Source organism: Dendropsophus ebraccatus, chromosome 6 (assembly GCF_027789765.1).
Source record: "Dendropsophus ebraccatus isolate aDenEbr1 chromosome 6, aDenEbr1.pat, whole genome shotgun sequence".
NCBI lineage: Eukaryota > Metazoa > Chordata > Amphibia > Anura > Hylidae > Dendropsophus > Dendropsophus ebraccatus.
The window spans coordinates 41,317,697-41,340,972 of NC_091459.1; the positions used below are offsets into that span (position 1 = coordinate 41,317,697).

Here is a 23,276-nt window from a genome sequence, read left to right on the forward strand (position 1 = left end):
GCACCAAAAACCTTGGGGTTCACTATGTGTCAGGAACCGGGGACACCAGACACACAGAGACAGTGAGCCCTAAGCTCAGCCCCGCCCACTGTCCTCTACCTACTTGCCACAATCCGCCCTAAGATGGCTGCGAGCAACTGGGCGGCGGTCTCTGCACTGGCTAGGTGGGACACAAAGACAAGACAGACAGACAGACAAAACACAATAAATAATGGTCGACAGTCCGGGTCACAACAATCGGGCAGCGCAGTACAAAAACACAATCCAAAAAGCAAGGTCAATAAACAGGCAATATGGTCAGAGGCAGGCAGCAAGCAGGGATAGTCAGAATACAAGGCAAAATAGTCAGAATAAACACAGAGCTAAACAGAGGCAGAAGCAGGCTGACACAAGCTCAATATCCGGCACCAGAATGAGCCTCAGCCAAACACTTGTAGGGAATAAGGGGAAACTCCCAGCCCCTATTGGACAAGGCTCCTGGTATCAACTAAATCACCTGTGCACAGAACTGAAGCAGAGTAACTCCTACATGGCCAGAGCACACAGCAGATGGGTGGGGCTGAACATCCTGATAGAAACAGGCCAGTGTTCAGACAGGGTTCAGGTTACAGCACAACACATACAAAACACTGAGTATCAGCGCCATCTCAGTCGCACAGCACGAGCCGAAGGGCGCACGGAACTCAGCACAGGCACATTCATGACACTATGCCTAATTTGAGGCTATATTTTGTCGCAAGCCACTTTGCAAGTATAATTAAAGGGGAAGTCTCTTTTTGCACAACTTCTACTGCTTGGGAAGTTCAGGAATTGGTTTGAATTCTTGTATTCGGGGAATTTGAATACAGGCATTTTTGGGGTTTTTTTTTTTTTGCTCTCTTATAAATAAAGTAAGGTGGTTTACTAGAAAGAAATGTGGTCTAGAGGTATTCTGGACTTTACTTCACTGTACAATAATGCCCATATATCCCAGAATTCACATAGGTTCATAACAAACAGTTCTGGGTTAATAAGGGTATCACTAAAGTTGGGCACCTTTATAATTTATATAAGATTAAAAAACAAAACAATAAGCTTACTTGTTTATTAGGTTGTTCATTTATCATTCAGAAACTAACTGTAATGATAACTGCTCAGGGCAAATTAGCATTTATGCTATATTTACTTCCTGGAAAAAGTTCTGGAACTGCCCACAACACTCTCTACTCAGCATAAGCAGGTATTCTTCACTGCAGAATCAGCTATGGTCTTATTCCCATGTTCTGTGCATAATGTGTATATACGGATGATGTGAAATGGAACAGATTATCAAAATTCCATGCATCATGTATTATTATGCCAAAAGATCCAAAACAGTTTGATGCTATGTTCACATGCTGTAAAAAAAATGGCTGTTCTGCGCGAATGGCCATTGTTTAACGCTACCTACGTCCAGAATTGATGATCATGATCATTAATTCCGGCCATAGGTAGCGCTAAACAACAACCGTTCACCCTGAACATGTTTGTACAGGGTGGGAACATGGTTCTGTGGTATTGTACTGACACAGCCGCACAGCTCATTTGAGGCAACAAAAAGAAACAGGTGACACAAGAGTGGCAAAAAAGGATATTAATCACAGAAGCAAAACCCAAGTTAACTATTAGAATGCCGGAGGAAACTCAGCAGGGGAAGAGATGGGTGTGGTAAAGATTCAATTACCACAGCAGAGGGAATAGAGCTGTATTTAGACAAGTGTACAAAAAGAAAAAAAAAAGCATAAAATCATAACCAAACATGCCTTTTTTGCGGTATCTTACAGCCTAAAGATGGCCCAAAAGTCTGAACGGGTGTGGATGTCACATTCTGTATAATAAAAAGGTGACAGAGCCACTTAAAATAATGGAAATACAATTAAACCAAATTTATAGCTACATCACTTATATCATTTACACATGTTATAGCAATTTATTCTATTAACCAAACTTTTAACATTCCATTCTAGATGCACACAATCTGATAGTAAACTAATGACTTAAATTAAGCTTTCTATATGATAAATTATTATTTTTATTTTAGGTGTTCGTCTACAGATGCATATTATTATTATTAGCAGATTGTTGGAGACAGTCAGTAGTATATCTCCATTGACTCTGCCGGTTTGCAATTTACTGCTGCTAATTAGTAAAGTAAACTGGCATCTTAACGCAGCTTGAAAATAGATTTGTTTAATCACTATTTAAACAGTTTTTAAACAAACAGAAGATTTATTACATTCCAAGTAATGAGAAAAACACAAATTATCATTCCATTTATTTTTTTCCCCATATGCACAAAGGAAATTACTTGGACAAAAGATATGAAATGCTATTAATGAACTAGGCCAGGCATGTCAAACTCTGGCCCAATATTTTTGCCCTGCAGAGGAAATCAATTCATTTTCTAGAGCTGGCCCGCCAATAGGACAGTGCAGCTAATTATAATATGGGCGGTCTGAATGGTTGCCTTGTCCACTCAAATTATAATCTTCTGCAGGGCACACCTGGCATAAGCAAGGTGTGCTGATGTCATCATGCTGCCTGTGATGGGACATGGCACCGCCTACTATCACAACTCACTTCTAGGCCGCAGGTCTACTATTGTATGTGGGGCACTATTGAAAGGGGCTGACTAATATATGGGGAACTATTGAGGGGGCTGATTACTATATGGGGCACACTACTTTACTGGAGCTCTACTGAAGGGGGCTGACTACTTTATGGGGCACTATTATGGGGCTTACTACTGTATTGAACTACCTACTGTGTTGGGGAAATAATAGGGTAACTATTGTGTGGGGGCAACTACTTAATGGGGCAGTATTAGATGGTTTTTTACCATTTTGGGCACTATGGATGATGGGTTGGAGGTGTTATAAAAGTGCAACGCCTAAGGTGAACTACAGATATGATATGAAGGCAAGTTCTATGGAGATCCAAGGGCTCATGGTACAGTTAATCCACTCATGACTCTGGCTGCTTCCTGTCATAGAGGAGCTGGAATATTAGGCCACAACCTAGCTATCCCCATAGGAAACCGGTATGTGCATTAGGGGCAGTACATGCAGCAGTGATGTGGACGTCTCTTTGACAATGTAAAAAAAGCTGCATGCATGCCAGCTTCAATAAATATGAAGGCAGGACCCCAACTCTTTTATTTTGGCCCACTGTCTATTTGATATGTGCACGTAGGGTGGACATATATAATGTGGCTACCGTATACAGTACATGTGGTAGCATTGTACTTGTACTTGGTTGCTGGGAATCCTCTGCAATTTGAAGTAAACTGGTGTACATACACTATGAAGTACAAAACTACCGCATGTGATAACCACTTTCTATAGGATCACCCTGATAGCAGTCCAGCTAAATGCACTAATTAAACATTCAGCTTGCCGTGATGCATTTCCACCCTACTCTTCTGTTCTATTACAGGCTGTATGTACAGAAGGAGGAGCATTCAGAGGTGTGGTGTCTTAGTGCATGCACGGCAGCTATGTGTCTACTTACAGCTTGTAGAAATGTTGCACTGGATTTTGTGATGGCGCAAGCAACACCAAGAAGGCTATAATGTACACAGGTAATATTAGTGTACAAAGCCTTATCATATTGTACATTCATCTGGAAACCCTTTTTTGTTGACCATGGCATACAAGGCCATCCACAACCTGTCCCCTCGGCATATCTCTGACTTGTTATCCTGCTACCATCACTCATGCAGCCTCTGTTCCTCCAATGACCTCCGTTTGTGCTCCCTTCTTGTTCAAACCTCTACACAACCACCTCCAAGAGTTTGCCTGAGATTTCCCCATACTCTAGAACTCACTACTCCGACACATTCAGTTCTCCCTCACCAGCCAGACCTTCAAAAACAACCTGAAATGCCACCTCTAAATTGGCTACTACCTATAATAACCCTGCACCACACTTTAACTAGCTGCATCCTTACCTTCTGTCTCCATCCCCTTAACTTGTAGATTGTAAGCCAGCAAGGGTAGGGTCCTCTATTCCTGTGTACCAATCTGCCATTAACCTTATACATGTAACATGTTTATGATTTTGTAATTTTCTGTTTTAAACCCTTATTGCTTGTATAGCACTCTGGAATCAAGGGCGCTTAAAATAAATAAATAAATTAGAATAAATAAGAATAAAACCTACACAGCTCTACATAAAATATTCAAGTACTGTACATACCAGAAAGAGAATAATCTCCTTTTTGGCTCTCACTTTCTCGGATAAGAAAAGCCCCGGCATGATTGTCTGGTAGGATCAGCTGCTTTTCCGCCTCTGAACGCTTGATCTCATTGAAGAACCACCTGAAAAATAAGATTAATACTAAGTGGAAAGGATTAAATCTCTGGACCACATTCTGAAACTCACTTATACTCAATTTCTTCCATTAGCTACATTTGACATACTGTACCGTCTTTTATAAATTAAACAAATATGCCGAAGGCCAGGCACATTTATAAAGTTTGTGGAATTCCTTATAATATATACAGAAACTGCTGCAGAACATCTAACTGAGGAATACAAGGAAAGCTTCCTGTCTACTAGAGATGAGCAAATCTACAGTAGGAACGAAGCAAATGGCTTTGTTCCAATCTGTATTCTCATCAGGCTGCGGCCTTTGAAGTCTGTTCCGCTCCGTTCCAGGTGCTGGGAAAAGATGGATCCAGTCCTGGTAAACTTTTTCCAGTTTCCCAGGACTGGATCCATCTTTTCCCAGCACCCAGGGCAGAGCGGCAGGGAGCAGAGCAGACTTCAAAGCCTGCAGGCTGATAAGCAGAATGCAGATCAGATAGAAACAAAGCGATTTGCTTCGTTCCTACTGTAGATTCACTCATCTCTACTGTCTTCTACGGTCTGTAGTGTCTGTAGTGTGTTATGTTACGCTGCAGCTGAGATGGAACTGCACATTACACAACGTACTTGTCTTATTTGAAGAAAGAGAGAGTACTACTTGACAATCAGTGGTTGACACAGGAGAAGTATTACGGTATCCTGGTTTATATAAAGCCACTCATCTCGTTTTAATAGTCGGGTTTTGACATTACAGTGGAATGTCTATATAAATATTATTTGCAGACATGTCAATGAACACTTTCTATTGCTATGCTTTTTTTTGCTGTACATTTGCTCTATACAGCTCTACACATTTTCCATATACAGTAATATTCTTCTATTTTGGACTAGCATGTGGGTTGAATCTGCATGATAAGGTTTAAAGCATAACTGTAAAAAAAAAGTAAAAATTAAGCAAAGCTCTGTTAAATGACATCTGTTCAATGAAATTTATTTGAATTGGGGTGTTTTTTTTTGTTTTGTTTTTTTACAAAGGCCCCAATGGGTACAAGTTGTTTATGCCCGCTCACTAAAGTCACATTATGCTAGATAACATAGGGGGTGAGAGGAGCTATTGATACATTGGGTCTAAAAGTTGCTATGTGAACAGAAAGGAAACAAACAAACAACCGGAGAAAGAGAATAAATTACAGAACCTGCAAGGTACTGTCAGTATTTACGAACTGAAGTATTTACGACAATGCGAGTCACATGTAGAAGTAATCAAATCAAATCAAATTACTATGTGAGTCATTGGAATTGACACTTTATTGTACCCTTGAAGGCATCTGATCAGTACAGTATACCTTTGTCTGGTCTCTATCATTATAATGCACGTAGAGACTCTTATATGGTAATGTTATTTGGGGCATTGGTCTCGGCACAGTAAGAAAAAGATGCGCAGAGATTGAGCTCCAACTATAAGACAAGAAACTGAATGACATTTGGTAAAATCACCCATGCAGATTATTATAAGAACCAAGAGTTATTCTGCTCTTTAGACTAAGCTACCGACCTGAGATGTAATGCCCGCAGCCCTGGATCTACCTGTGTGACTCCCTAGCTAGGATGCAGCACAACCAGTACAGCAAACTCAACACTAAACCTTGTGAAGTCTTCAACAACAGCTCTTAGCAAAATGACGACCTTTGCCATCTTGAACATATTTACTGGAACTTCAGAGCAGAAAAGTAAAGTGAGCTGTCTGAGCACAAGGCCCCTGATATGTGCCGCAGGTAAGCCCAGCGTCTAAATCATTAAAACAGCCAAATAAGCTTACTGTCAGCTAGATGTATATATAACTCATAGTACTACCAGGATATTCCATGAGCTCCTCATTGGCATAATATTGCAGGAACCAACATATTAGCTCCCTTCTTGATATATGCCCTTTATGCTGAGGAACTATGTTACACTATTTGTAGAACTAAATATCTGCAGTCTGAATATAATGAATTTTAAGCCTGAATATATAACAATGTTCATTTATACTTCCTATACAGAACAGGTGACCTGCAGGAACCCAAGCATCTCACTGCTTTTCAAAGTTTAATATGGTAGCCCTGCTACAGGGAATTTGTGAGCTCTATATGAGGTACATAGCTTAGCTTACTTAGGCCTTATTCCCACGTTCTAGGATTACGGCCCATGTGGCTACTGCGGCTTTGTCAGTCAAGTACCGCGAAGATTTAAACAGTTTCATAGCTCCCGGCATCATGTATCTCTGTACCATTGCACACCTTCCAGATTTATGGAGTGTGCACAGAATGTGGGAATAAGCCCTAAGTCAAAGTAAGATAAAAAAGACTATAGCTTGGTATTATGTTAGGGCCATTAATAAACCTGTATATATACCTGTACATTAGTTAGAGAAAGCACTCGGGGGAGTCGTGCTGCTGTGATGCAGCACTGCCCGTCTGAATATTTAGTTGTACAAGAAAATAGGAGCATTCTAATAACTTTACAAACGGTCTCAACAAAGAATATAGTCCTTTTCTTATACCTTACTTTGACCTAACTGCTGGGGTTTGCATCTCCGTGTCTTTGCACGCAACTGACAGATTCTACACAGATGCCACTGGACCACCGAAACTGACCAAATCCTTTCCACATCTTCTGCAACACTTGGTACAAGTCAATGCTGAGCCACTTCAATTCAAGCAAGTAGCCACTGGAAAGAAATGTATGACAGCAATCCTCACAAAGCATCTGCTACTCCGTTGACTGAAGAAACAATGCTTAAAGTGTACCTCCAGAGCAAGGGCAGACACAGACTGCATAGGGCCTCTGTGCAAAAAATTTGCCTGGGCTCCCCCGTTCTCCACTACCCCACCTGCCCCCATCCCCACACAACTACCCCTCCTGCACTCCCATTCCCACACATACTATCACACCTGCCCCCCATCCCCACATACACTACCCCTCCTGCCCCCATTACCACACACACTACCTCCCCTGCCCCCATCCCCACACACACTACCCCACCTGCCCCCCATCCCCACACACTACCCTACTTGCTCCCATCCCCACACACACTACCCCTCCTGCCCCCATCCCCACACCCACTAACACACCTGCCCTCCATCCCCACACCCACTAACACACCTGCCCTCCATCCCCACACACAATACCCCACCTAACCCCCCAGTGGTGATTTAACCCCTCTATAACACTGTGTATGAAGGAGCATGTCACAATATTATATGATTCACATGCCTTTATATAAAAGACATATGGATATGTAGGAGGCGGCTTTCATGTACCTCTCTATGTCCAGGTCATCAAGATGCCATGATCGCCAATATACAACCGCCAGGTGATGTCACTGCTGCGCGTGTCCCAAGGCAGGGCAGTAGTGTGGCGCCACTGCAGCCAACCGTAGCTCACATATCCAATGAATGAGTGTGGTATGTGCGGCAGGCAATGCGTGGGGCGGGTCAGGCCAGAGATCACTATTAGAGGCTGGCAAAGAAATCTTTTGTAGCTAGTCTGAATTCATTCGGGAAATAAATATTCATGCCTAGGATCGGTGGGTGTCGAACATCTGAGACAAGGTACATGGGTGGATGGACAGTACATATCACCAATGTGGCGGGGCCCACAAGCCTGAAGCCCAGAGTCCGAGTCTGGTGAGCCCCTCTGTTGGCCTGGGCCCCTGTGCAGCTGAATCGGCTGCACAAGTGAAGGAGGAAAAGAAGAGAAAAGGGGGGACATGATTGAAATCTTTAAGAAAGTAAAGGACTAAATAAGGTTCAGGAGGGGAGTGTTTTTAGAAAAAGGCTGAACTCAAGAACAAGAGGACAAAGAAAGATCAGAGGCAACAGGAGAAAATATTACTTTATTGAAAGAGTAATAGATACTTGAAACAAACTTCCAGCAGATAAGGTTCGTAAATCTACAATAAAAGAATGTAAACCTGCCTGGGATAAACATATCTATCCTAAGATAATAAGAAAGGAAATACTAAAAGGGCAGACTAGATGGACCCAGTGGTCGTTTTCTGCTGACAATCTTCTATGTTTCTACTATAGAAATTATACTCATCAGGCGAAATCTGCTCCTTTTTTGTGCCGTACACCAGGAGCGCATCTGGATAAATGTACCTCAAATGTTTGATTAAAAATATTAAACAGCTTGCAAAGCACACCTGATGCGACAAAAATTGTCTGTTTACATGAGGACCTTAAATGTGGTGCAGATTCATCAGGTTTTATTATTCCTCACTTACCACCTTGGAGACATTATATAATGGTCATTAGTTCAATCATTTTCAATAAGTCATTGGCAGACAAAACCCCTGGTTGATCAATGACTTCTGTATTGTTCTGTTTCCATTGGAGTGAAGGAATGCAGAACAAATTCTTCTTTTATTTCCTTCTTGTACTACATTCTAAGGTAGAAGCCATTTTTAGAAGCAGACAAGCAGGTTTTAAAGACGCATTCATGCACTTATATTTTTAAATAAGTAAAACAATGCTGGGTCTGTGTATAACAGGTAAAGCTTTGTGTGTCATTTACTCTAAATTGTATGCTATTTACTCAGCTGATCTCTTTGATCATAAAAAGAGTTGCGCAAAACAACTCATATTGTGCTCACTCTTCATACACTTTTTAGGCACATAAAGAATACCCATAATAAAGAAAAATTGACTGGAACATGACAGACGTTTTGATCGATGGGGGTCTCATTGCTGAAACCTCCACCAATCAGGAGACCAAGCGGAAGCATGCTGCAATTCACCATTGTCAATCAACTTAATCCAGGCAGCCCTATAGACTTATAATGGAGCTTCCTAGATGGAGATTGCTCCAAGCCATGAAGTGAAGTGCACTACTGTGCACTTATACCACCCTATTTTTTTAATCAATAGGGGTACCCACTAGAGATGAGCGCAATTCGAGTATGCTTGAGTCCGTCTGTACCCAGAAGCCTCTGCATTTGATCACCAGGTGCTGAAGAACAAGTCCTGGAAAACGTAGATACAGCCTATGGCAGCTGGCAGCTGGCAGCATGCATCGAGCATACTCTAGTTGCTCTCATATCCAATACCAACCAATCAAAACAATTGACTTGTATATCACAGTATTCTCTTAAATATTCCGTATCTACAAATGTACAGAAAAGCCTTTATCGCAGCTCTTGTACTGTAGATGGCTAGGTTATCTTCCCGTAACAATTATTACATTGTACAGTATTTGTCATGTGATAGATGTGTCACATAACTGAAAAGAAACATTCTTTTTTTTTTGTTACACAACAAGTTTTCTGAGTCACACTACGGAATGACGACTGAACACCACTTGCAGATTCCGCAACTCGCACCCGCTCAGTGTTGGCCACGCGCATCTCCGCTGCTCCAATAGACTCCATTCTATGGTTTGCAAGATTACACCGTCCTCCCAAAGAATGAGGGTTCATTCTTCGGGCGAACGGCAGAATCTGGCAAACCACAGAATGAAGCCTATGGGAGCAGCAGAGATGCGTGTGGCTGCCAGAGTCCGCAAGCCGGTGCAAGCTGGTGCAAGGTGACAGGTGTTCCACCGGGATTCTGTAGTGTGCGCATACACTTATATAACAGTTCTTGCATTCCAAATAAACAGCAATTACATAGAGATTAACACTACTACACCACTACATGCAATTTAAAAACTGGGTAAATTTTAAATCATAGATGTTGTACACCACAGATAGTTTTCAGCCAAATGTGTGTCCCAAAGACAGCTTTTAACCCTGCTATACATTGCATATGTGGCTTGGAGAAGTGATCTACCCTGAGGATCAGGCATGCCAATACCCACTTTTCCAATCTTACTCTCAGTATTCATCTGCTGTCATGGGAGAGTCAGGAAACCCCAACGCACTTTAGATGGCCTGCAAGTCCAACCCAAATTACTACAGAACCAAAACAAGGATCCACAAGGGATCACAAAAAATGCAGGACAGTCATAGATAAATATAATTGTAATCTTTATTCCAATATTTCTCATTAAAAATGACATAAATATGAAGGAATTGAAACAGAACCAAATACATACATTAGTGAGGGGACATGAAAAGATGTTTTATGAAATCATATATTGCACATGCATGAAGATAAATAAGGGCTAAATTAACTGTGGCAATACAGGCAACCTCCACGGTGTAAACAATTGTAAATAGCAGCAAAAAATATATAGATGTACACAGGTAAAATCTTATATTAAGTTACAGTTGCTCAATGAGCAACATATGCAGGTGACGTCACCAAAAGTATATGATATATATATATGGACGCTAGGAGGATGCGTGCATTGCCACAGGTCCCACTCACCTACTCAGTCATCCGCAGCCCGTCCCCACGGCGGACGATAGTCGGTCGACACGGATCAGGTATGTATAGTGCACCACACTTCCGGGTACACGTGCGGGGGTGGGGGGACACGGGAAGGGGGCAATTCACAGACATAACATACATAACAAAGTTGTATAACTTTGTAATGTGTGTTATTCTGTGAATAATTGCTGCGCGCCGCACTACCCCTTTAAGGACGAGTGTCTCACTTTATGTGGTTATAGCTCATTTGTGCTTTAACTTATCTAAGCGATTATGGGATTTTTTTTTTCATGACATTGCACACACTGACCGCAGCATGTAAAGGGATAACTATTGGGATCAGAACGTGATTCCGGCCCCAATAGTTGTGGCAGCTGCCCGGCTATGATTGAAAGACAGGACCTGTTGTGGATGCTTCATCCATCGATATGCCGAAACGTGGGGATTAAAATGGTTGTTTCAGCATGTCTATATGTGGGAAGGGGTTAATAGCGCCTCTAAAATATTTGTAGGACCCACTAGGAAATATGTGCTCTCTTCTAATCAATATTATACATATTGATTTATGTAATATTTTAATACAAAAGGTTGCGTAAACATCCTTTTTTTGTAATACATTCACTATCACAGATACATCTCTAAAACTTGTACACATATCACAAGACAAATTAATAGAATTAAGAGGCGTGGCTAGGTATTCCGGCATGACAATGATCTAAAACACACAGCCATAGCAACTAAGAAATCGCTTTGTGAGAGGCATTTTAAGGTCCCCAGAATATCATTTGGAGGGACCTGAAACCCAACGTTGCTTAGCCACAGCCCTGAAACCTGAAAGATCTGTATGAAGGTGTGGGACAAAATCCCTGCTATAGTATGTGTGTATGTAAACTTGGTGAAGAACTACAGGAAACATCTGACCTAATCGCATACAAAGGTTTCTGTACCAAATATTAAGTTATGTTTTTCTACAGTATTAAATACTTATTCCATGCAATAAAATCCCAAATATTTTTTTTTTATACATCAAACCAAGTGATTTTCTCGAATATATATATATATATATATATATATATATATATATATATATTTTTTTTTTTTTTTATAGATTCTGACTCTAATAAGTGAAGTATACCTACTATACAAATTATAGACCCTCCATTCTTTATAGGTGAATGTATGGGTCACCCACTGTCCACCACTGTATTCTTCACAACTTCTGCTGACCCAGCGCTTCTGACAGGAAATGGCCAGCTCAGCATCGACAGCACTATACATTATATCCAATTCCTGTCACAACAGCACATCAGCGGACGTTTTGAAGAAGAGAACAGTAGTGGACAGAGGGCACCCCCCAAACTGACAGCTGCAGTGGAGCGGGAATGGTAAGTTATGTCCCCAGCAGCATCATAAATTTGTAGTTTACACTGGACAACCCCCTTAATACCAACCAAAATTATTATTTGTGAATCAAGCCAGACACGTTTTATTGATTTGTCAACCCTGGCCCATAGGCAACAATCCTGAGATTTTGACCCCCCCCCCTTTTTACTATTAACAAAGAGTCCCCTCATAAACTGAAAAAAGCACCTTTAATGTCATAATTAGACACGAGCCTAAAGGCCCTATTCCACCAACAGATCTGACGACAGATTATCTGCCAAAGATTTGAAGCCAAACCCAGGAGTGGATTTGAAAAGAGGAGAAATCTCAGTCTTTCCTTTATGACCTGTTCTCTGTTTATAGTCTGTTCCTGGGTTTGGCTTCAAATCTTTGGCAGATAATCTGTCGTCAGATCTGTTAGTGGAATAGGGCCTTAACTCAAGCATGCTTGAGTCTAATCATTCGGCATTTGAATACTGGGAGCTGAAGAAGTTGGATGCGGCCCTAGGGAGCCCTGGAAAACATAGATACAGCCTATAGCGCTCATCTCAGTCACAATACATTAATTTAATGTACCTAGGTATGCAAACAACTGTACTTCCTCATTCTAAAGCTAGAAAAGGTTTACATAAAGGTGTACGTAATCAGTGAGGGGCAGTCACATAAAGGAGGAAGTGGGGCAAAAAATGTAAAGTCCATGAATAAGCAAAGAAAAAAAATACCAACCACATGCAAATACCTGTAGACGTGATAAAAATGTAGCTTGAAAATAGCATAACAGGAATTATAGTTGTATAGAATTTTTTTTTTCTGTATTTTATTTCCTATATAGATGTAATTCTCTTGGAGAATCAGTCCTGACCTGTATGCTAATGTATAAAGGATAGTTATAAGGAGACATGACTAACTATTTCATAGTCATAATAAATCGAAAACAAACAAATAGCTGAACAACTTGAATAAGCATTAAATTATTTTACAGTAATCTGCATCAACATATATCCCATCCAACTGTATGATGAACATGGATTTAACTACTGTATGGGTGTATGTCAGAATTCTCAGGGTGTGTGTCCAATATGACCAATATGACGGCTTCAACTGTAATCTTTACTCACGCTAATAATTGAAAATGTTAATAGACTAAGATTACCAAACTATATATTATAATTCCAGACTTGTTACATGAAAATTTATTTTAACTTATTTTCTATTGAAATGTTTTACAACTGTATACTAACACCTAGTACTCTACCAAAATGAGTACAAATACACAATTTATATAATTATAATATGCCTACAGTTGCTGGGTCCTCCTTATTAGAGATGATCGAACAGCACTGATATTCAGGTTCCTACGAACTCGAACCATCGGTATTTGACTCCCGCAACTTTCCCGTTCCGTGGGGAAAATGGAGACAGTCCGAGTCCCGCTTGGAAAACAGGAATACAGCCTGGGCCATAGGTTGTATTCCTGTTTTTCAGGCGGGACTCGGGCTGTCTCCATCTTCCCCACGGAACGGGAAGACTGCGGGAGTCAAATACCGATGGTTCGAGTTCTTACAAACCTGATCATGTAAATACTGGACAAGATGGATCCCCACACACGTTTCACCTCAACCAGCTTCCTCAGGAGGAACTGAGGTGGGGTAATGTAGGGGCTAATATGGGGAATCCCTAATGATCACGATGGTGTCCAGCCAGAAGTGCGCATGGAAAGGTAGATACCTAACATATGGACACCTCTGTCCATGCGCACTAGCAATTTATCTCACATATCCATAGCCATTACCAAACCTGGCCAGGACGCATACCTGCCCACACTATCAGCATTATTGCCGAATGTAATAAACCCAAAGAAAATGTCCAGCTACACCTATCCATCACAAGAGTAATCTATTGCACAGGGAAGCTACACATCACACTCTTGAGCCCACGTAGCATCCCACAATATACAATAGTCCCATTGACACTATGCACATGCGTATTACACCTCGGATGCAGTAGCGGTTATAATAAACAAGGGAGAGAGGAACTCCAGTACTTAAAAACTGACTAAAATTCAGTGGCATAGCTACCATGGAGACAAACTATGCAACTGCTATGGGGCCTGGGCCCCCCATGACAAAGCATGGCCTGCTTCCATGGTACTACATCACTGACAACCGCATCTGCAAGTGGACCAGCTGCATCAGAGCAGCCACACTCTGACACGCTGCCTGCCCCAGACAGCGTGTCAAAGTGGTTACACCCTTGGCCACAGCGTCTCAGAGCAGCCCACATTCGCAGGGGGACACAAACACCGGAGCCTTTTATCCGGCCAGCACCACAACATCTCAGAGCGACCCGCAAACCCCCACCATAACCACCACCTTCCCGAGGAACATCGTCTCACAGCGGAGGAGCTATATCGAGGACCTGCGGGTACAGGCACCAGCTTGCACAAGTGTTCCAAACCCAATCTCCTCTAATATGTATTTTAAACCCTTATATATACAACTAATATGTATATAATAAAGGGGTATATATGAGGGTATTATATACATATTAGAGAGGTTTATATATATATATTGAGGGAGGTATCTTATACATATTAGAGGCAGTGGCATAGCTACCATAAAGGCAGACCACGCAACTGCTAAGGGGCCCAGGCACCAATGGAACCTGTGGGTCTCCCCCACTGAAGTGTGGTCTGTCTTCATGGTGGCGGTTCACAACACGTCGCATGGCACGGCACTGAGGGTTTCTCTTGTGGGTGGAGGGGGCTGTGCCCCTCAAGTCACAAGAGCGCCCCCATACACATACTGACCTTGCCCGGCGCAGCGTTCCCTCAATTTCCCGGCTCCCTGGCACAAAAGTGACGCTTCGGGGACTGCAGGCCAGGTGAATATGTTGGGGGGTGGGGCATACAGTTTTTTGCTATAGGGTCCTAGAATCCTAGTTATGCCCCTGCTAAAATTTAACATGAACAGTGATTGGACCCATCATATGATAAAAGGTATACAACTCAACTTTTTATGGCATATTATACACCACATAAAGTACATATAGTACATATCACAGAGCTCCGGGCATCATGATTTATCCCTTCAGACATCGTTACCCTAATAGCCCCATTTCACGGAACGATTATCGTTCATAGACTCGCTCCAACGACCGCTCGTTAACGAGCACTTAACAATTTTTTTAAGCGAACGATAATACATAATACGTGTGGGAACGTGAACGATATCTGTAGTGTAACGATTTTTTTGCGGACGTTACATCGTTACATGGTCGTTTAAAACGTGGGGAAATGTAGGTAGACATTTCAAGAACGACTGAAAGATTTTTTATTCAACGAAAAGATTAGCGAATTATTGTTGAAAGACCAATGATTTTTTTTCGACAGTCATTTCATAATTAGGGGTGTGGGCTTTTACCCTTTAATAACATATCACACACTCACATCAGAGGTACAAAATAATGTATACAGTAGCTTCTTTTTACAATGGGACTGCCCTATAAGTTAAGAGGTGGGACACCTATGGATCTGATGTGTTTTTATATGAAATCCCACAGATGCCTGATCAGATCAACAGCTCAACAGTTTGGGACCAAGTAATGTTTGTCAAACCATTTCTGAATGATTTATGTAGTGTGGACGAGGCCACTGCCATTTGGGAGTCTGTAAAAGAAAACATTAATTACACCAGGTCATATTCTTTCATTGTTCCATAATCTACAAGGACAAGGATCAACTTGGGCACAATGACTGTTTTAAGGTTATGTAGCCTTACAAGAAGAATGCTAGAGGGCACTGGGTTTCCCAATGCATTTCTATTATGGATAACATAAAGAACCAGTTTGTTGTTCCCAAATAAAGCACACTCACTCCCAGTAATCCTGCATTGCCACCTGTTTGCCCCAGCTCAGATGCATCTACATGTTTTATTAGTTCAGATGAGTCATGTGACTACCAGTCTGACAACCAGAAAATTACATGTCAAAGAACTAAGGCTCCGTCCTCACTTAGCAGTTGAACACATTTTTAATGCATTATTTATTGACTAAAACAGGTATTGTACTGTTAAGATGCATGCGTTTTTTGACTGCCTCAAGAATAAACTAAACTTGTGTTGGTAATTGCTTCAGAAAATGCATAATTAATAGAAAAAATAATAAAATGTTCAAATGTGAGGTATTGGGAATTTCAATCCCACAGAATATCCAAAATAATTTCCCTTTCTCATGGCATCCCAAATCCTTTAACTACCTGGGCATTAAAGTAGCAATGTCTTCAGGGCCGATTCTAGCTTTTTTGCTGCCTGAGGCGAAAATTAAAATGGCGCCCCCCCCCCCTCCCCCGATACTAGTATAATTTGTGTAGGAACTTTTCTCACGTATTCTCACGTCGATACCTCAGCTATTCGTAATTTTATTATTTTCTCATTATGTATTATGATGTTCTGCAGAATCTCATCATAAACCTCAGCTGCTGCAGAACCTCATCATACACCTCAGCTGCTGAAGAACCTCATCATACACCTCAGCTGCTGCAGAACCTCTTCGTACACCTCAGCTGCTGCAGAACATCACACTACACCTCAGCTGCTGCAGAACCTCTTCATACACCTCAGCTGCTGCAGAACCTCTTCATACACCTCAGCTGCTGCAGAACATCACACTACACCTCAGCTGCTGCAGAACATCACACTACACCTCAGCTGCTGCAGAACCTCTTCATACACCTCAGCTGCTGCAGAACATCACACTACACCTCAGCTGCTGCAGAACCTCTTTATACACCTCAGCTGCTGCAGAACCTCTTCATACACCTCAGCTGCTGCAGAACATCACACTACACCTCAGCTGCTGCAGAACATCACACTACACCTCAGCTGCTGCAGAACCTCTTCATACACCTCAGCTGCTGCAGAACATCACACTACACCTCAGCTGCTGCAGAACCTCTTCATACACCTCAGCTGCTGCAGAACATCCCACTACACCTCAGCCGTTGCAGAACATCCCACTACACCTCAGCTGCTGCAGAACATCACACTACACCTCATATCAGTGATAGTGTGCTGTATACTTACAGAAGTGGTGCAGTCACAGAGATCCCGGCAGGAGAGGGAGGTCAGAAGTCATCTTCAGCGCGGCGTCCAGATAAGGGAGCAGCTTCTCCTCACAGTGACAGGAGAGGGGGAGGGGGGAGAGAGAGGGAGCGCAGGGGCTTTCTCTCTCTCCCTCTCTCTACATACTCTACAGATAACTGTCATTCAGCAGGTGGTCTGCTGAATCCTCCGTCACTCCCCCCCCCCCTCTGAATAGACTGGAGGGAGCTGAGCACTCAGCACAGGACCCGGTGGCACCAAGCCACGGAGTGCAGAGTGCAGTACAGTGATTCCCTAGGCAAAAGATTCGGGGCAGTGAACTTCCTGTTCGGGGCACTGGCCCCGGATCTTAATGCCTGGGGACACCACTGCACTCAGCACTGTTAGAAGATCGGGACTGCTGTCATTTTAGCTTTCACTAAAATGACAGCAGAGAAGATTCTGCCGCCCCCTGCAGGACCCCAAGAGCTGCCGCCTGAGGCAGAAGCCTCAGTCTGCCTCATGGCAGAAGCGGGCCTGAATGTCTTAGAAATCTATCATCTCAGAAAATTATTCATTTATCATAACTTCTATTAAAAAAGACCTTTCAAAGTGGGACCGATGGGATTTTTAGTGGATTGGGCGCATAAACATAGTTAATGGGGAACTCCGAGTAGAAGTTAAAAAAAATGAAACTTCTGCAGAAACATAACGCATTACTTACCTGTCTATCCCAGTTTTGAAACTACTAAAAATCCATTTGTTTTTTTTGCTCTGTATTGTGTTTGTCTTTCCGGGTTTAGCATTTTCCAGAATGCAATGCTTTCCCTCAGCTGACCATCACAGCCCCCACCCATTACAATCAGAAAAATTAGTACTGCACCTGCTTCTGGCTGGTCTAAGATGGTGAATCAGTCAGGGGATTGGATTATCCAGCCGCGCCTCCTGTGACATCACGCCCTGCCCCCTATCTGCATCATCAGCAAACACACACAATGTGAGACAGAGACATGGAAGATTTGTCTCCTAAAGTGGGAGAGCAGCAGGAGCAGGACACAATGTGGATGGGCACAGAGGCCATTTTTTTTCACTTCCTGGATTTCTATCAGCTACCAGTGTGGCAGAACCGTACAGATACAGTAATACATTGTTCTTCCTTGTTCTTCCAGAATGTAAACTTTACTATAAAGCAGCGATTTTGAGTCGAGTCCTTGACAGCTTCCACAATCGCTCTTTCAAACTTTGGGTTGCCATGGAAGTGGACATTACAAAGTTTTACCCCACGGCATCTCCTGAAATCTCCCTAAAACCTCTCCGCGCCCTCGCCCCCAGCTCTCACTCGCTTGCTGCCGGCGCGTGTAATAGCGCTGGCAGCAAGCGGGGAACAAGGATCAAACGAGCGCTGCCAGCTTTAGGGGCTTTAGGGATTCCTAAAATTACATGGCATCACTTTCTGAAAGGTCCTAAACACTAATGGGATTAAACCTCTGGATGAGCTGCCTTTTGAAGTGAACGGCTCTGCATCCCCCACACCCCTTCTTTAATCTCAATACTCGCTCCTCTTAGACATCTATAACAGACAGGCTTCTAATCTCTGCCTAACAAGAGATCTTCTCCCATTTAAACCTCTATGCTCTTCAACATCCACCAATCTGAGACCTGAGACCTATCTCCTCCACTTACTCCATTCTACTCAATAACGTCCAAGAATCTCCTCCTTACTACATCCACAGTTGGGGGAAAGAACTAAATTTCACTTTTTCACCAGAAGACCTAATCAAATAATTTTACTTATACTACAAAACATCTGACTGCTGTAAAGTGCATGAGACTAATTATAAAATACTCTCAAGATGGTATAGGGTCCCCTCCTTGCTAGCTAGAATTTACTCCAATGTAACTGATGTATGTTGGAGATGTGGAAGAGCAGGGGGTTCTATGACCCACATCTGGTGGGAATGTCCCTCCCTGCAACCTTTCTGGTCAGAAGTGGACAGATTAATAAATAAAATTACCAACTCTGACATACAAGATACATCTAACCATTCTCTACTATGAATGATCTCTGGCCCCTTGCATCGTCTCAAACACTCTCTACTAGGCTTCTTATATCCACCGCTCGCACAGTCATCTCTCACAAATGGAAGTCGTCTTTACCTCCTTCTTTGGCTGAATGGTTTAAAGAAGTAAACCATATCTGTCAAATGGAGGAACTCCTCTCGGATTCTTGCCACTTTGAAGAGAAATACACTAAATGCTGGGCACCTTGGATAGCGTTTAAAGTACCATCACTGGAGGCAGACCAACTCACCCCCAGTAGCAGGAACCCTCCGCCCCTCTATGACGCAGATCCATTAGAATCAATGAAGTCGCATAATAGAGGGGCCGGCGTTTCCTCCCACTGGGGGTGGGTTGGCTTGCCTCCAGTGCTTCAGCCCGGGCCTGATGGTACATTCACTTTAAGGAAACTAATGAGTACACATGAATCCCCCTCCTGATCCACCTCCTCCTTCCCTATCTTCCTCTCTTTTTAGGCCTCATTGAGACGATGACATTTATTATATTCAATAGATACATTGGTTACACATACTGGTCACTAAGTTAACTATCACATCTGACTCAACTCATATTTTTAAACAAATTCCTCTTCCCAAGATTTGTGACCCACGTCTGGCAACACCTCATAATAAGGTTAGTGGTATACAGCCCATGGTGGTTTTTTTCCCCCTACTCCTCTTCTGCCTCCCTAACTCCCCTTCCCCTCATTGTTATATTATATTATGTTATTTAGTTCTGTGCACACTTTCCTTACTAAGTGAATGTGTTTACTATATTTGTGTTTCCGCACTACTTTATGTATGTAAGCCATTTTCCCAGCACGACCGATGGTTAAGTTGTTTCGTTTATTCAAATTGTATAATTTAAAATTCAAATAAAACAAAATTTAAAGGAAAAAATAAAAGACAAATTCTAAGAATTACAAACTTTTGAGAGAATTTTCTGAGACTTCTGACATTCCATTCCTGTTTCTGGCTTATGTTATCTTCTTTGTACAATAAACCCTTTAATACAGACCTTTTTTCCCTTGTCAGGAGTCACATAAGGACAGAACATTGTGCATAGGAATATACTGCATTTACAAATCTGTGACTTGATGAAGTGCCAGGTATTGTGTTTGCATTCCATGTCTACAGTACTATTTGATTTTTGATTATAAAAACACTATGCATTTCCGGAAAAAAAAAAAAAAAAAAGGTTACACACACCAATGAGCCATAACAGCTGCAACCCATGCAATGGAATCCATAAGATCTCTAAAATAAATACCCTGTGGTATCTAGCACCAAGATCCTTCAAGTACTATGAAGCTTTCTCCTGGATCAAGATCCAGAGAATTTAGAGCTCACACCTTAAAATGGTTATCTGGCCAGACCAAAAAAAAGGATACTTACCACTGTTCCTCCCTGACCTTCTTCAAGTTGTTTTTCATTTAGGAACTGTGACCTCTATACTACTACTGTCTCTGTATGGCTGGGTTAAGGAACCGTTTTTTGGTATTCATACTGATTGTGACATATTGTTGGTGGTGTCTTTTTGTATGAAAACCTTTTTTCTTCCCAATGAAATGATAAATATTTTTTTCATAAAACACTTTTTCACATACTATTGCCATAAAAAAGTTTTTAAATAACCATACTGACCCCCTCAAAAAAGCAAAACTGTATTTGCATGTTGGATAGGGGAAAAGTTACATTTCCTTAGACAACCTTTTTAAAATAAAGATGGATTATACCACTCCACCTGCAACTACTGATGGCCTATACTGTGGATAGTTCTTGGTAAAAAAAACCAAACACTTTTAGGTTATTGTCACACAATATTGAAATGAAGGCAGTTTTTATTGGGCAGCCAACATTTAAAGAGTAACTGTCATGTTTTTTTTATTGCAGAAATCAGTAGTATAAGCGATTTTAAGAAACTCTGTAATAGGTTTCATCAGCCAAAAAAGCCTCCTTCTGTACTCAAGAAGCAATTTCCCAGCCTCCCCCTCTGACTTCTTATCTGTGCATTATCAGGCAAACACGTCTTCATTACAGAGAAGCCAGTGAAGATGGGCTCTGCTCTCTCCATTGTAAGCCTATGAAGGGGGGAGGGGCTGAGGGAGATGAGGGAGCAGGAAGAGGTGACATGAAGGTCAGCTGTTTGTAGACTCTCTGGGCACCTAAACCGCAGGATTCAGGTGTCAGAAAGGTCAGTGCTTATCTAGGAACTTACTGAGAGAAGATTGCAGGGTGTTGTGCTGTGCAGAAATCCTCCGTGCTCAGTCACTCCTAACAGCCCCTCCCCTCTCCATAGCCACATAATGGAGACAGAAATCCTGCTTCATTTGATGTGAGGGGGGAGGCTGGGAGATTGCTTTTTCTGTACAGAAGGAAACTCTTTTAGTACATAAAACCTATTACAGAGTTTCTTAAAATCGCTTGTACTATTGATATTTAATGTTTTCAGAAAAATAGCCCTGACGCTACGCTTTAACGGCATACAACAACCGTCATTTTATAACGGCCGTTAATATATGAATAACAGTGTTTTTCTAAAATATTGGCTGTTATTTGCCACCAAATAACAGCCGCCCAATAAAAGCGATAGCCTTTTTACCCGGAAGTCCGTCATTTATTTTAAAACAACGGTCGTTATTATATTATTTGGTGTGTAAACATAGCCTTTTAACGTGTTAACACAATATCCTAGCTTGCAGCTATATTTATATGGTTTATATCATTGTTAAAACCTCATAATATACAGTACAAAGCTCATTTTAACCTTTTTATAATCTGTACCTTTATATAACAGCCATAAACAGATTACTTTAATGCCAGCAATGGTAATATATGGGTAAAACAATTTATTCAAATAGTAAAAGGACTACATAGTTTATAAAGGTAATAAACTAGTTAATTTGCTCGTGATGACTATAGAGTCATCACTAGTGCAAGGGCAATATTCTAAATAATAGGGTTCATACACTCAACTTGGACGTGGCAGGGTTTGCACTGTTTAATATATCCATTTTTAAATGGTTACTTTTAACGTACACAAAAGCGTTTTGTGTATGGTAAAAACAGAAGAAAAAAAATCCATTCTGATCCGTTTTCTTTATAATAGAAGTCAATGGAAAAAACGGATCTAAACGGACTGCACACGATTGCATCCGTTTTTTCCCCTATAAAAGTTACGTTAAACAGACTGTAAAAACACACTGTGAGGCCATGTTCACACGTCGTACAAGACCGGCCGTTCCATGACCCGGCTGGGTCACGGAACGGCCGGTCTCTGCCCAGATCATCCCTTATCGGATCATACTTAATTACCGGCCCGGTGTTCTTTCTGGCCACAGGGTTCTGATGCAGGCGCATCAGCGCGCACCCGCATCAGAACCTCCCGCAGCACACAATGAAGCAAGTGGCCGGTGCCGCTCGCTTCATTGTGTGAACTGGCAGGGTTTCCTATGAATTGCGGCCGCAGAAAACTGACATGTCAGTTTTTTGCAGTGCCACACAGGATCCTGGCCGGAGCTTATACGGCAGTGTCGGACTGGGGTACCTGGGGCCCACCAGAGGAAATGATCCTGGCGGCCCACCAATGAAGAGCCAATGAGAAAATACATTTTAGTTAGTGTTAGTGCAGGTTCTAAAGCTGGGGGCTCACCGGAGAATCCTCTGGTCCTCTAGTGGGCCAGTCTGACACTGCGCTCCAGCCGGTATCCCATAGAACAAAAGGCAATGTTCCACACTGCATAAAATACGGCGGTTCGTACTTTTACGTAGTGTGAACATAGCCTGAACCGAGCCTTTCTTTAAAAGAAATCATTGCAAAGAAAAACAACACTAAACCATATGATCAGCCATTTTGACATCAGAATGTTGATATAAAAACTTAAAATTGTAATTCAAATCTAAAGATTCTGTTTTAATTTAATTTCCCTTGCTGTTCTGTCCCATAATTATATTTACTTGTGTGATGTAATTCACTGAGAGGGATTTCCACCCTTAGGCCATGTTTACACACTATGGGGGACATTTATTAAGTCCGGCGTTTTTTACGCCGGACTTATGAATGTCCCCGCATCTCCGGC

At 42.0% G+C, this 23,276-nt stretch overlaps 1 protein-coding gene across 1 annotated transcript in view; it reads right to left on the bottom strand.

Moving 5' to 3' along the window:
- The window catches only part of FRK (fyn related Src family tyrosine kinase), a 63,121-nt gene that overhangs the window by 34,466 nt on the left and 5,379 nt on the right, over positions 1-23,276 (bottom strand). Inside the window, exon 2 of the mRNA XM_069974870.1 lies at positions 4,216-4,337. Coding sequence (XP_069830971.1) covers positions 4,216-4,337 — 122 coding nt within the window. The remainder of the gene's footprint in view (positions 1-4,215; positions 4,338-23,276) is intronic.